Source organism: Ursus americanus, chromosome 16 (assembly GCF_024610735.1).
Source record: "Ursus americanus isolate L20-20 chromosome 16, mUrsAme1.1.p, whole genome shotgun sequence".
In the NCBI taxonomy this organism is placed as follows: Eukaryota; Metazoa; Chordata; class Mammalia; order Carnivora; family Ursidae; genus Ursus; species Ursus americanus.
The window spans coordinates 25,456,450-25,472,844 of NC_142142.1; the positions used below are offsets into that span (position 1 = coordinate 25,456,450).

The 16,395-nt window shown below is 34.6% G+C and overlaps 1 protein-coding gene across 5 annotated transcripts in view; it reads right to left on the reverse strand.

Annotated features, from left to right (window-relative positions):
* Nucleotides 1–16,395, reverse strand: part of CNTN5 (contactin 5) — a 1,325,220-nt gene that overhangs the window by 73,661 nt on the left and 1,235,164 nt on the right. For all 5 annotated transcript variants that reach the window (XM_045790825.2, XM_087868224.1, XM_045790823.2 and 2 more), the window contains 2 exons: nucleotides 14,101–14,250; nucleotides 1,474–1,544 (listed from right to left, as the gene is read on the reverse strand). In XM_045790825.2, the coding sequence (XP_045646781.1) occupies nucleotides 1,474–1,544; nucleotides 14,101–14,250 (221 nt within the window). The remainder of the gene's footprint in view (nucleotides 1–1,473; nucleotides 1,545–14,100; nucleotides 14,251–16,395) is intronic.

Here is a 16,395-nt window from a genome sequence, read left to right on the forward strand (position 1 = left end):
AATAGTGTTTTCTCTTTCATTTGCTTTTGTGCTTTACTAATGTGAAAAAATTAGAAAAGAGTAAAAAGTTCAAGTAATTCTTATACTATATGCTTACATTTAAATTTATTAAACAGACATATACTGTACACCATAGAAAGAAGTAATTACCCAATACCCAATAAATACTTGTTGAAACATTTTTTTTTCTTTTGAGCTTTGATTTGAGGAAAAACTGTATTGAGTAGAGGAAGAAAGACAAAGACTATTATATCAAAGTTCTATAGACTAAATGTTTATATCTCCCCAAAATTCATAAATGAAATCCTAACCCCCAATTGATGGTATTTAGAGGTGAGGACTTTAGTAGGTTATTAGATTATGGGGGCAGAGCCTTTATGAATGGGAGTAGTGTCCCTCTTGCCCCTCTGCCATGTGAGGGTATAGTGAGAAAATGGCCATCTGTTAACCAGAGAGCAGTCTCTCACCAGACTGGAATCTGCTGGTGACTTGACCTTAAATTTCCAGGCTCCAGAACTGTGAGAAATATATTTCTGTCATTCATAAGTCCATCCCTTGTTTTGGCAGCTGGGGGTAAGACATGAAAATGATAGAGAAGGAAGTTCTATTTAGAGATTTGACCTCAGTAAAGTTCAGGTATTGGGAAGTTAATTCCTCTGCAGAAGTGAAAAATTCGAAATAAATTTTTATTGAACAAGAGAAGGATGGACAGAATAGCAGAACAAAGGATATGCCCATGGAAGATTTCTTACTGGGAAAAGTTTTTCATGTTCTAGGGCACAGTTCTGTGAGTTACATGGTTATGTTTGATAGTAAGGTAATCTAACATCAATAAAAGGAAAGTGGCTTCATGGGAAATAAATGTATCTCTCACACCCCCTCCCCTTCCTCCTTTATAGAAGAGACTTCAGAGAACACATGGTGAGAGAGACAAGGGAACACAATCAAAGTCCCAATTCTACTGCTGATTAGGAAGAGCACTTAAACTGTGCCTCGTTTCATAATTTTTAAAGTGAGGAAAAATTATTATTCTTACTAATAGGGTTATTCATGGGTTAAATGAGATAACCCAGGCACTGTGCCACAATTGCAATGGTGGTCATTTCCTTCCTCCCCTACCACCCTTTGGTAAGGGTGCTATTTAACTGTGAAATAATGAAATGTCAAACTAAGCCAAACAAACATTTGGAGTAGTTTGTGAGAGGATATGTTTTAATTATTCAAATTTTATTCTGAGATAGCCTATATGAGAGGAAGACATACTTTAGACTTGGAGAAAGTCAACTGGGGCTGGGTATGAAATGAGACAGTTTCATTTTGGCAATACTCATCCGAGTAATATATGGTCAAAGCGTTTCTTGACATTCAAACAGAAATTACTCAGTCTCTCTGTAACAACTACAGATTCTACATACGCAGCCTTATTTCCTAAGGAATCGAAAAGTTCTGACATCAGAGTACAGGCTTTCTTACCTCCCAGGCTATGACTAACTCATACCTTCTTCCACTTCTTCCACTTACATTGGTGGGTGCTGTCTTTGGAACTGTGGATTAAAAATGGGCCAGAGTGAGGACAATAAATAGATGTTTAATTTAAGAGTCCCTGTAAGAACACATTACGACTCTACTCGGGTTCTATAAAATCCCAAAACAAACAATCGAAATTTGTTTGAAGTTAGAATGCCATATTCAATATTAATTAAAACAAAATGTTTGTGACAGATACCCTTCTTTCAAATCTATGTGGGAGAGTTTGATATATATTTTTCATGGCCACATAATACATTACCAAACCTGTCCTCTTGTAAATGCTCTGTGGTAGTAAAGCTGAAATCAGAATAACACTGAAGTTAAGGACATCTACTAATGATTGAGTTTCATTCTACAAATTTTCTTCTTTCTAATGATGTGACTCTTCTGTGGTCTCAGGGCTTGCAGTCTGAGAAAGTCCACATTTTGACTTAACTACTGCTTAACCAGAACCCCCAGGAAGTTCCAGTTTAAAGAAACTTGGCAACAGTTCCATAGAGTGAGAACCTATTTAAATAAATAAACATTAAAAAAAAACTATCAAGAATGAATCTCTTTGCAAACTACAAAATGTATAAGCACCAGTGAAACTTTTTCAAATGAATAACTATTAAAAGAATAAATGTCTCAAAGGAATAAATTTCTCCTTCACTGCACCAAACCACAAAATCTGCAGTTGGAAGGGAACATTTTCAAATGAAGAACTGTTAAATGAAGAAAACTATTAAAAGAAATCATTTTCCAGGCTGTGAGTCTGCATTAACAATTTTACACTTCAATGTTGCCTTTATATCCTTGCATATAGTTTTTAAATGATATTGATATACTCATAAACAATAATACACTCCCATATATCACATATGGGTGAAAGGCTATTAATTACTTATAGATATTCAAACAGCATTTTATGTACCAGAAAAACTGAAGTGGAATTTACATTCCATGAGAAAGGAAAAAAAAAAGTTTCTCCTTGCACCAGGGAGGTGGAGGAGAAAAGTCTGTGAATATATAACTGGCTCCACTGAAATAAAAACCTTTATTCACCAGGCTCCAAATTTCAGTGTCTTTGGGCACTTTTCTTCATGAACATGAGTTCTTGTCTTGCTCATGAACCTATAGAAGGATATGTATATCCTTATATCTTTCCATCTATAAGATTATGCATATGTGGAGTTCACTCTCATGAATTTTCTCAAAATTAAATGGGATTGGATGTCCCTTCGTCCCTCATTCAAGAAATCACAAGAAATTGGGGTGCCTGGGTGGCTCAGTTTTTAAGTGTGTGCCAGGGGCCGGGGATCGAGCCTCGCATTGGGCTCCCTGCTTTGCTGGGAGCCTGCTTCTTCCTCTCCCACTCCCCCTGCTTGTGTTCCCTCTCTTGATGGCTGTCTCTCTCTCTGTCAAATAAATAAATAAAATCTTAAAAAAAAAAGAAATCACAAGAAATTCAACTGAGAATAAATGATGGTATTAGAATAATAACAATGAATATGTCCTAATTTATATAAAGAACAAGAAAATTATTTATTAACTTGAGTTTTTCATTAGTAGTCATAGTTATTGCTAAATATAACAACCTATGACATATCAGTTTGTTTTGACACCATGTCCCCAAACCACTGTTATATAGTTCTAGTTCTAAATTTTCTGATCCATGGTATAGGTAAGGCACACAGGGCGGAGCTGGTTTAACTGTATGCATAAAAGAACAGGGATCTAAGGTTCCAAATATCCCCTCAGTGGGTGATCTCAGGGTTCTGAATGTTGTGATCATTAATCATGGTCAGACAAATAGACAAACGAGTTAATTTATTGATATGATGTGACTATAGCTTCTCATAGTACTGCTTATTTGTAATAAAAAAAAGGAACACACAGACGCATACTTCATATTCATCTCTGACAACTAACAGTTGAATAATATTATACATAGTATCTACCAGAGCTACCCACTTCATCTATTACATTGGAATCTCTAAGTTTAGTCCCTAAACTTAGGACTTTGAACCTTCTTCTTTGAGTATACTTTCCCTATGATCATGGATGTTGTGGGAAGACAAGGCATTGAAGATTCTTTTCTATTTTGTCCAGCTACCAAACATCACCCAAAAAGACGATGTATGGAACTTTTAACTTAGAGTTAGAGAGTAGGCTGTACGCTCTTTAGTGAATATCTCTTGCAGGTCATTTAAAAGATATGAGTAGAATAAAATACAAATGACTATTTAAGTTGATCTTTTCTTCTGAAGCTTTGGTAATATTGCTCCATACTCCATTAATGCTTTTATTTTTTAGAAAGCATATTTAGATTTTTCAAAAATTTTACTCTCTTGAATTAAAAAAATGAAGACACTAGTAAAAAATTTTGTGAAAATTTCTACTTTGAGGAAATAAGAAAGCAAGATAACACTTTCTAGGATGTGATTTGCTTTCCTGTAGGTAATTTCATCATTGAAGTATCCATAAATGACCCAGATTAGAAAATTTATTTTATTATTTGAAAACAGTCTTTGAAGTTTTCCTTTTGCTGCTAAATTCTTTTCAAGAGAAGATAGCCCATATCAATTTAATGTAAGTAATAAGATCCTCTTTTTCTCACCCTACCTTCAATTTTAATATACAATAAATGACACTAAAAAGGCATTACAGTTCACTGTGTTTTAATAGTATGTGAATATAAACATCAACTATTCTTAAATTTGAAAAATCTCACTAGATATAATAGAAACTACTAATAGAAAAATTGAGGCTTCAGGGGCGCCTGGGTGGCACAGCGGTTGGGTGTCTGCCTTTGGCTCAGGGCGTGATCCCGGCGTTATGGGATCGAGCCCCACCTCAGGCTCTTCCGCTATGAGCCTGCTTCTTCCTCTCCCACTCCCCCTGCTTGTGTTCCCTCTCTCGCTGGCTGTCTCTATCTCTGTCGAATAAATAAATAATAAAATCTTAAAAAAGAAAAAAGAAAAGAAAAATTGAGGCTTCAAAGCCATAGGAACAACCTCGGTGTCCATCTATGTATGGATGAATGGATAAAGAAAGTATACATGCTAGAATATTGTATTTAGCCATAAATGAAGAAATTCTGCCAAGTGAAATAAGCACTATTCTAGAAAGACAAATACTCTATGATCTCACTTACATGTGGGAGTTAAAAAAATGGGACTATTAGAAATAGAATAGGGGCACCTGGGTGGCTCAGTCATTAAGCGTCTGCCTTCGGCTCAGGATGTGATCCCAGGGTTCTTTCCCACTTCCCCTGCCTGTGTTCCCTGTCTCACTGGCTGTCTCTCTGTCAAATAAATAAACGAAATCTTAAAAAAAAAAAAAAGAAAGAAACAGAATAGTTGAATGGTTGCCAAAAGTGGTGGATGGTGGGTGGGGCAAATGGGTGAAGGTGGTCAAAAGGTACAAACTTCCAGTTATAAGATAATTAAGTTCTGAGCATGTAGTATATAGTTAACAATATTGTATTATAAATTTGAAAGTTGCTGAAAGAATAGATCTTAAAAAATTCTTCTCACAAGGAAAAAATTATAACTATGTGAAGTGATGGATGTTAAATAAACTTACTGTGGAATCATGTCACAATACATACACGATGTATACCTTAAACTAATACAGTGTTACATGCCAATAATATCTCAATAAAACTAGAAAAGCAAACAAACAAAAAAGAAATATTAAGGCCTTAATAGCTAGGCATCAGGCATTGTGTTTTGTTATTAAGATCACAATGTTTGCATCGGTTACTCCTAATTGGCTTAAATTTCCTAATTGCATGCGGAGGATCAATGGAACCAATGCTCATTCATTTCCTTTTCAAGTTATCTCTGCAGTCAACACTTCAGAATCTACTGATTTTAATTATATCCTTTTATTTATAAAACAACATATTCATGGTATGTAGGGATTTGACTTAAACTTTCAGAGTACTTGTGGTTTAAAAGTTCAATAATTCTTGTTAAAAACATGAAATCAATATAATCAAACATCTAATAACCGCTTTCATTGAGTTCAGAGAAATACATATTTATTGAAAAACCAAATATATTTTCAATATAATTAATGAAAACTTGATTTAGAATTAAGCAGCTAGATGCTTTTTTCCTTTGGTTGGCTACTGATAAATGTCATGAGCTTATTAGCTTAGAGAATCAAGTTGACATGCATGATTAATGGGTTAAATTCTGATTCTTCTGAGTTTCTTTCTGAGCAATGCTGGTCCATAAATGGATAATGTTATTAACACTTTTCTCACAAGCGGCAAATGCCTTGCTATTTTAGTGCCTTATCTGGCATGTTGAAATGTAGACTCATGTCTCTTTTCACCTTATGCATTGGAAATATTATCACTCAGAGTAATCAAACTATAGTACCTTAGTTTAAGCGTGCATGACTTTAAGCCTGAATCTCAAAGGACTCTAAATATAATAGTTTGAACAAAGTCAATCATGCTAACAACATGCTTTAATTTGCATTAAACTAAACAAAGGAAGACAGGATGAAATTATTTACCAATCTCTTTTTTTCTTGAAAAACTTCTATTATTTAAAATAGTAGATGTTTACAGCTTATTAAAAGATAGAGCTTCTTTTCATAATTAAAGAGTTTAATGGTAATCCAGCAATTTAAGAATAATAATTTTTCCTCACTTTAAAAAAGTGCAAAAGAGTAGAAAGAAGGAATGGAGGTTGTTTACATAGTAATGGTGGAAGTCAAGAGGGAAATTAAAAAAAAATGAACAAATACATTTTTTCCTACCTGAATTGATGTATGTAACACACAAATATTTCAGTTAACTGATTATCATTTAAGTTCATTTTATAAAATTAGTTAAGTTTAAAGAGTTTCAAAACAAAAAGTACCAGTGGTGTTTCCTAAAGAGTTCAAATAATGCTTTCACTCCTATCAATAGGATAGGTAAGGTGATATGCACAAATTGAAGTGTGTTTTTGTGGGAGTGAGAAAAGTCTGGGTTGGATCGTAGTCTTACCGTTCTAGCTAACCTGGTTAGCTGAAAATATTTCTTAACCTTGTTGTCCTTCAGTTGCCTAACAGAGATAATAGTACTTACTTGTTAAGGTTATTTTTCAAAATTATTTATTAAAGTGCCTGGAACTATAGTTTATAAATATTACCTAATGCTATCACCTACTTAGTTTTCAGAAAGAGAAAATGGTGAAGTCTTCTATGATAAACATTAGATTTATCTTCTATGATAAACATTACTAAAAGTTCAGCATTGAGTCTATGCATATGTAATCTTGAAAGAGATTATCCTCTTAAAAATCTAGATAATATTGTTTTGATAGTACTATGGGAATTACATTTTCAGTTTTGGCTCAGCTTGTTTTCATTTGGAAATCTAGGCAATATACCTAGATTTTTGAAAAGAGGTTATTTTAGAAAATACAAGATTTCTCTGATTTATGAATCCTCTCATAAATGGCAACAGTCAAAAGTACAGGAGGTTAATATATGCAATAAATGGTGTTTACCTCAAATCATATTCTCTTAGCTTTATTTATATGGGTCCACAAGGAAATAGAAGCAAAAGATAGGTAAAATAAACTTTGAATGAGATTTGTTGATGCATGTGGGAAAAAGAGAAGGAAAAAGCAAGAGGAAGAATGGAGGAGGTAAGGCAGGTAACTTGAAATCACTGTCTTTGGTGGAAGTTTGGGATTCCAGGTTTACCTCTTAACTGGTAACCTCGTGCAAGTTTTTAAAACTTTCTAATTCTGTTTTCTCATCTGTAAAATGAGGATAAACACTTCTTGCTTTAGAGGGTTTATGTGACAATTAAATGATATAATAAAGAGCAAGTACTTAGCATAGAACCTGGAACGTGGTTCATGATTTATCACTGGTTTATGGTATTACGGGAACTAGGAAGATATGAAAAGTCATACTTGAGTGTCTCACATTCACTCCTGGGTTGATAACTTTTCATGGCCCTTTTATCTTTCATGCTCAAATCTTCTACTGTTCTTCCATCATGTCACTATTAATAAGAAAAGGACATGCCTAAAAATTAGCCAGACTTCTTTTATAGAGGCTTTTGTTAAAATCGCCATCTCTGCCTGCAAAATGCCCCTGAAAATGGAGACCAATTTCTTGAATATATTTTGTAGAAAAGACTTGCCTGGACCAAAGTAGTTTCATAATTTAAAAATACTGTCTGCTTAGTTTAATAATATTTTCTTTTAGATATTCTTAATTATTTCAGCAGAATGCTTAATTTTTTTCTTTTTCTTTTTTTTTGGATTTTTTTTGAATGCTTAATTTTTAATATAATATTTTCTTAGAAACATATACTGGAGAGACCTTTAAAAACCCTGTAGCTTTCTGTCTTTTCTCTGCACACACCAGTGCCTGACAACAGTGGATTTTCTAATTGTTCCCTATAAATAATTCTGTCTGAGTCCCGTTTGGTCTGGCCTTCAAATTGCTGTTTACAAGGCCAACACACATAACCCCAGAGAAAACTAATTCAACCCCATATTATATTATAAATAGTATTTTATTGTGTTCCTTCCATAATTTTTGAACTCAGTGAAATTTCCTGAGTAATTATCAGTGACAAGAACTGTGAAGACACCAATAGGAACAAAGCAAAATCCTCTCAGAAGTAGGGAGATAATGTACAGTGAAAGAAACTGTAATAGAAAATTAAGTGAGATTTCTGCATGCGAGATAAGTCAGATGTAACCTCAACTGCTAATGTGAGGTCGGCTAGACAAAACCACAGAATTGCTAAGAATCAGAGAAACCAAATTTTATGATCCTTTTCCATTACCCCCTTCTAGCTCGTATACATAGGATTTTAACACAAGGAAAGCTTTGGAAGAAGGTTGTCATCTTAGTAGATAAATGCACTGTGCCATCTCCTTCCACCCTTAGTTGTCAATAGAAGAGAAATGAATGTGTCATTTCCCTCTCAAGCTAAGTGAGAAGAGGAGGAAAACACTGCTGCAGATAGTACAGATGCTTATGTCTTACACCTTGGCTGAATGCTGTTGAGCTTCTGAATTTTGTAATATGACCCAGTCCCATGGTTTTACTACCAGAGCAGAGACCAAAATAGCTCTTGAGAACATCCTTGAGAACATCCTTGGTGGGTCGGGAATGTGACCCTGTGGGTCAAGCAGACACTATGGAAGGTAAGTTTAAATAGTCTTGTTGGGATCACATCCAATTACACTAGAGGATAGGATAGGATAGCCTCCAAAGAACCAATGTATCCTGCAAGAGAAAGAAGCAGTGTGTGGACAAATGCTGTCACATATTGCACTCAACAACCATATGAGTATTACAAATTGTACCACCTAAGTAGCTTTTCTTCTTCTTATCTGGCCTGGGAAGTGCCTGAAGCAGCAGCTGGAAGGTGAGGGAAGAAGTGGAAAGAAAGAAAAGACAAACTATAGCCCTTGGGTCAAGCCTTTGGGATAGAGGAAGAGAAAGCATGGAGCTAGATGTGAGATCAAAGTTCTTATTTAAATTAAAATAGAAGTTTTTAATACTTGAAAATGAGACTGCCCTAATACCTAAAAGTGCCTTGGGAATATATATATATATATAGAAAGAGAGAGAGAGAGCGAGAGCGAGTGTGCTCGCGAGCTGGGGATGAATTCAGAGAGCAGATGAAGCATATGGAGAGCATTGATGGGAGAAGAATGAAACTATTCTCTGTTTAAATTCTATAGAGTTCAGTCTATATAGCAAACTGGTTACGTAACTATGATAGTGTAGAAAGTGCTAAGGGTAGGAAAGATTTTCATCTGATTGTCTACTTGATATACTTGATACTCCTATTTATCTGGTGAAGCACTAATCTTTTAAACATAGAAAAAAGATTCTACCTTGTGTGTTCTGAAATATATGTGTGTCATTTTCTATTTCAGAGTCAAAAAAGAATGGCAGGTCAGAGTACAATGTGTTCAGCAACTGGAAAGCTGTATGAATGTGGAACATATTTTTAAAGTAAGCATCTATGGAACATAAGAACTAGGATGATCGGTAGGGGAAGAAAGGGATAAAGAAAGGGGGGGTAATCAGAAGGGGGAATGAAACATGAGAGACTATGGACTATGAGAAAAAAACTGAAGGCCTCAGAGGGTAGGGGGGTGGGGGAATGGGATAGACCGGTGATGGGTAGTAAGGAGGGCACATATTGCATGGTGCACTGGGTGTTATACGCAACTAATGAATCATTGAACTTTACATCGGAAACCGGGGATGTACTGTATGGTGACTAACATAATATAATAAAAAAATCATTAAAAAAAAGGAATTTTCTCCTAGAACTTTTTGGTGGTAGCTGCTTCAAACTGGAAATAAATTAATATAAAACTCAAAAAAAAAAAAATAAAGCAAGTTCTTTCATTTGACACATTTTTTTTCTGCTCCTTTTGTCTTGTCTATGATATAATCAAAGGAAATGACCACATGTTGGGACAATATCACAATTCACTTATAGACTGATACCTGGCTAGATAACAAATACAGCATGGTAAAGCTAAACAGAGATGGAAACAGAGATTTAGAAGAGAGGCATGCTTTGTACTATGCACCACATTCTGAAAGGCTTTCTTAACTTCTAAGCCATCAGGTGGGCTGAGTGGCCAGACTTGCTGGTACACAGTCTATAGCAGAGACTTCTCAATAGGTGGGCATCTTGGAGGAGACAGATGCAAGCCAAGAGACCTGGTGACTCTTATTATATCAACAAAAAGATGTTTAACCTGAAAATATCTCCTCAATATGAAAAAAGTGACATGCATGATTATTATTATTTAAACTTCCATTGAACAAAGAAATAACTCATTCAAATTCATGATGATGATGATAATGATGATGAATGGCTAAGAGTAAGCATTTACAATGTGCCAGGCACTATGCTAAGCTCTTTGCATGCATTATATTATTTCATAGAATGAGCCAGTGGAGTAGGTTGTGATTCTGTCTCCATTTTATAAGTGAGAAAATTGAGCCTCCAGCAAGGTGTATATCTTACCTATGTTCGCTGCTAGTAAACAGCAGGGAACATTAATCCAGATCTGCCTATTCCAAAACTCAAACTCCTAATTACAGGTAGAAGATAAAACCTTGTTTTCTCTCTTATTTTCACTCTCAATCTCTCTATTTCATCATAATTTGAAATAAAGAACTGCAAATATTGAGATTTATACCAAAAACTTTTATAATAATAGACATTTAAATTGCAGAGAAGACCAAACCTTTTTAGATAATACGTTACATCATTTAACTCTATCTTATCTCCTTTCCATTTATCTTTCAACAATTAGTGTTAAAATAGTAACTTATAGGGCACCTGAGTGGTTCAGTCCATTAAGCATCTGATTCTTGATTTTAACTCAGGTCATGATCTCAGGGTTGCATGACTGAGTTCCCTGTTGGGCTCCACACTCTTTGCAGAGTCTGCTTGACATTCTCTCTCTCCCTCTCCCTCTGTCCTTCCCCCTGCTCACACACGTGCGTGCTTTCTCTCTCTCAAATACATAAATACATAAAATCTTTAAAAAATATGTAACTTATGGAATATTAAAGTTCAATTAAATGAGAGAATTGCTGTTGCTGTTTTCATTTTTACACATTTTTCCATTTCTATTGTTGTTTATACTTCAAATTCATTTCCTAAGATGTGATTTTTTTCCCTTGAGTGTCCTCTTTTTAAATGATAGAGAAAACATTTCCATTACCCAACGCAAAATCATATACTGGTTTGATGATAGTAACACATTTCCAAAATTAAACACAGGATCGATCGATCGATCTATCTATATCTATCTACCTACCTATCTATCTATCTATCTAGGATCTATCTATATCTACCATCTAACTAAAATTTGTAAGAAAATTGTACTATAAATAAATAAACAAACAAATAAATAAATAATAAATAAAAGAAGTGTACATTAAAGTAAAAAACATATGTGTATGTTAATATTTTGATAATCTAATAATAGATCAGACTGAACCAATTTATTTTATACTTATTGACTGCTAGGGGTATTTTGATGACTGTTAAATTCAAAACATACCTTTGGGTAAAATTCAAAATATACTCTAGAGGAAATTGCAAAGAAAAATTAACTCTTTTTGGTGTGTGGGAAAGAAACAATTCCAAAGTAAAAATGCTTTACTAATCCTGCCTTGGGATTTAGAATAGTCTAGTAAATAGGGGAATTTTAAAGGAACATAAAACTTTTAACTCAATATCTTGAATGTGACATCTTTTCTTTTGCAAATAGCTCTGTTGATTTTAGAGATTACTTGATCCATTAGAACTGCATCACCTTTTAAAATATAGGACATGTACTTTAAAGAGTCAGAGTATGGGGTATGTTTTGAGAGGACATCTCAGGATATTTGTGTCCCTTTTAATCTGTGCTGCCTGATAAAAACAGGCACAAAAATTAACACTTGGTTCAACATCATTAGTAGCTCTAGCCGTTTGTGGTACAAAAACACAAGAAGCATGAAGTAGGCAGTACAAGCCTTCCTCATTTAACTTTCAAGGGGAGTATTTCATGCATTTTTCATGCTATTTCTTTTCTCTTCCATGGGATTTTAATGGACTAAAGTATGCCATGTATATAGAACTCATGATAAAATGGAGAGGCAGGAACTATATGATTGAGGGAGCTGCTGGAAGAGATGAGGGACAAGTCTTTCAGAATGTATCATCTGAATGTAATTTAGCATGAAAAGTAGAAGTGTTTTTGCTATAATCTTTTTTAATAGTACAAGGAGATTTATACTATAAAAAGTCTAAAAGGATTATTCATCCCAAACAGATTATTTTCAAAATGAATATTTATAGAGAGCCTCTGAATTAGGCAGTAATCTTTGCCTTTATTAAAACACAATCAACAATATGCAAAATAACGAAGGTCTTTTTAGAAAATATGTGAGCATAAGTACTAATATTGGCAGTCATTTCAATATCTGCACAGTGAGTACATAAAATGAGGAATGACTAACCTGTTATATTCTTAATTAGTGAACACCTGTACACAATGAAAGCATGGCTGATTTATGAATGCATGAAAATCTAACCAGGCAATTAATGTTCAATTTAAAATTCACACTATTAAGAACGTAGCGGAAAGAACAACTTGTACTCGGCAAGTCACAAAAGCAGAAAAGTTAGATTTTCTGTGAATGAATCTTTTCCAACATATTTAGGTTGCTTTATCTTTTATATTCTTGGTTGCTTAATTTTTATACAGAGATAATTTGAACATCTTTTGTATAGTTATTTCCACTTAGTGCAATAAATTAACTACTTGTGTTTTTTTTCTCTCTCTCTCTTTTTAAAGGACCGGACTTGGTGTGTTTTAGAGAAAGAATCGACTTTTTTTGTAGTTTATTTTAATTATTATAGGCTTTGTTCAATTTGTAAGAAGTCACAAATCACATTTTTTTGGTCCAATTCTATAACTATAATACAAAATGGACAGCTAATTATTAGTCTTCTATGTATATGTATTTCTCACCTGGGTATTGGTGTAGGTAGGAGAATATGAAGGAAAAAAGAAATATTCCCTTTTAATCTTTCAATAAAAACATACATAGTACCAGTGCCAGACACTGTTCTAGGTGCTGAAGATAGAACACAAAAAAATTAGACACAAATCCTCATTCTCGGTGCACTTATACTCTAATGGTTATTGAGATTCATGTTATCATTGAGTGTAAAAATATTAAAATTTGTATTTTCCCTCCCTCTATCTGCAATCTATCCCCTTTTCTGTTTTCAGATTGTTTTCATCAACATTATTGACATTTGTGTTTGCCTAAGCTAATGCCCTATTGCACACTTTTTAATATACAGTTTTATAAGGCCATAAGAGATAAATATCAATAAAATTTTATGCAAAGTAGTCAAAAGTTTTACTAAATTTTTTTTCCAGATGCTGGGCAAAATATTTTAAAATTTGCTTTTAAATAAAGCTGCTAATTTCCTTATGTAACTACTAGAAATATTTTAGAGATACTTCATTCCAGAAGGCCGGAAGGATGCTGTGTTTTCCAAGTCAGGAAGAAGATGGATGTTTATTGTACACATAGATATCAAGCAGTAGGCAAGTTAAGATGATGTTTGCCTTTGCAGAGTATAATTTATGCCAGGTCAGATGGTGAAGGGCAACATAAAGGGTTCTAAGTAAAGTACGCTGCAATTACAGCTAATTGCTACCACTGGAGAAAAGAGGGTGGTCCTATCTATTCTGAAATTTATGGAATTGCTATATTGAATGAGTATATAATTAGAAAAAGAAACTAACTGCTTTAATTTCCTGATAACTTGAAGATGAATACTAGGGTTGGGAGGAAATTGAAGCATCTAGATGCATTTGTGGGAACGAGGAGAAAAAGATCTGAAAACAAAATGAAAGAAATATTTTAAAGGAAATAATTTTATGATGTCTATGTAAATGAATCAGCAAAAATTATACTAAATAAAGCAAACAATCATGGTTAATTCAACTTGCTTTCAAAGTGATTAGAGGCATGCCAAATTGAATTCTGACTCTCCAAAATTCTTACCTGCTTCATTTGTGCGGATCATTCGAGATGGAGTGCTTGGATCTCCAGTCCCAATTGGATTGGTAGCCACCACTCTAAATTCATATTCCACCCAAGGGTTAAGGTCCACTGCCATGGCTGACTCCATGTCCCCTGTTATGATTTCTGGGACTATGGAGAGGAAAGAGATTTCATGGCATTAGGAGGACTCAGAAATAGTTACAAATAGCAATCAAGGATATCACAGGTACTAACAGAATCAGCAGGTTGATGCATAATTCCTTATGACACATGGTCATGGTGTCACCTCTGGTCTCATTAGTAAAATGAAAATCAATCTGCAGGAAGTAAGCACTTGCATATGTCAAAGATTGTTGTGGTTAATTAGAATTCTTTCATCTCATCCTTATACATAAATTGCTATAACAAAACTTGCCATTATGTACACTAAAAATCATTTTGGCAACCCCTCAGCCTCAAATAAGAGGGCAACTAAGTGTTACAATTTAAACAAATAGTTCTTAAATTTCTAGGGAAATTTCTTGAGCAGTTTGTCTCTTGCAGTTCTGGCAAACCTGCTTGGCCACTTGGCAGTTCAAAGCAGCAGATTAAGAATACACCTCTTTAATTTAAAAATTCCAGTTTGTGGGTTCTAAGCAGAAGCTCTGCATCTTCTTGGAGTAACTTTTGTACAATATTTTTATTTTATTAAGGCATACAATTGTCGATACAATTAACACTGAGTAAAATATTTTTACATAGTCTACATGCTCTAACTGGGACTGATTTTCTTGTTCATTCATCTCTGCTGTCTAGGAAATATTTCTGGAAGAACATTTGTTAAAGGGGTGATAAGAGAACCTCCCTTATGATGTGCAAAGATCTTCTAGATTTATGTCAGTCCTGGATTTTTATTTAAGCATGGTAGGGTTGGGGAGGCTCTTGATTTGATGACTCAGTGCAGTTTTACTATGACAAAATGGAATTAAATGCATTTGGATTTTACATAAAAATCTCTTTTGAAATGTGTCAAGAGAATGTTACCAAATAATCAGCTCCATGGAAGGTAAATGATCAGGGTATAGGCAGTATGGGCTGCCTGACAAATCTCATTGCACCAAAAAGCTGATTTTTTTTTTTTTTGAAGCAGTGAAATGAAGACCTGGAGGAAAGTCTGTCTCTTCTGCTATATTGGCAACTGTGCAATCTCCTTGGAGTCTAAGAGATAGGGGGGGAAATGCCACTGTCCAGTCCATATCTTGGTGAAGTGCTGAGTTTTGCCTGCCAAACATAAAGGTAGGAAGAAGAGTTCCCCATACACTTAGCCCTCCTTAGCCCCTAACTCACACTGTATCAATACTAGTTTTGGTCCACCAAAGACATACTTCACTGTTTAATTTCCATCTGTCAGTCACCTCAAACAACACCAGACATCTAAGTCATCCCTCATCCCTTTTATTCCAATCTCCACAGGACTCTGCACATTTCCTTTTCTGCCCTAGTTCCCATCCTTCCTTACTCTGTGAAATCTTTTACTGTGACCTCTGGAATTCATAATCCATTATTAGCAAAATCCCCTGTATACTATTTTCCTTCCTGAACATTCTTCCAATGTTTACTTTGATAGAAACCTGAATCCCCTATGAGGAAACTTTATGCCTCTTAAGGGGGGTGGCTCTCTTAAGATACTGCAGAGAAGGGTAACCAGTCCATCTGGGTTGTGTGTACCCCCTCCCATGTCTCTAATGGATTTTTTCCATTAGCATATAAGCATGCAGATATTTCCCCCCTTAAAAAAAAAAAAAAAAAAACAGAACAAACAAAACTCTCTAAAAATTTCCTCTCCTCCTGGCCTTCATCTAGTTTCTATGTGAAATTTCTTGAGTGTTGTTTGTATTATTATTTGCTGTTTCTACTTATTTTCCTTCCATTTTCTCTTGAATTCACTCCAAACATAAAGGTGGGAAGAAGAGATTCCACCTTTTAGGCTCTTACCTCCAGTATTCTACCATAACTGCTCCTGTCAGGATTAACAAGGTTCTTTATTAATAAAACCCTATGGTTAGGTCTCGGTTCCCCACATCATTCTTTAACATAGTTGTTCTCTTTTCTTTGAAATATGTTTTAAAACTTAACCTTATTTTCTCGGATCTGACTATGCCTTATCAGTCTTCATTGCTGCTTTCTTTTCATCTTTCAGATGCAACCAGTTCTATTAACTTTTTGGTGATCTTATCTAGTCTCATGGTTTAAAATACCCTCTGTATGTCATGACACCAATATTTTCAGCCATGGACCTCTTCCCTGGACTCCAAA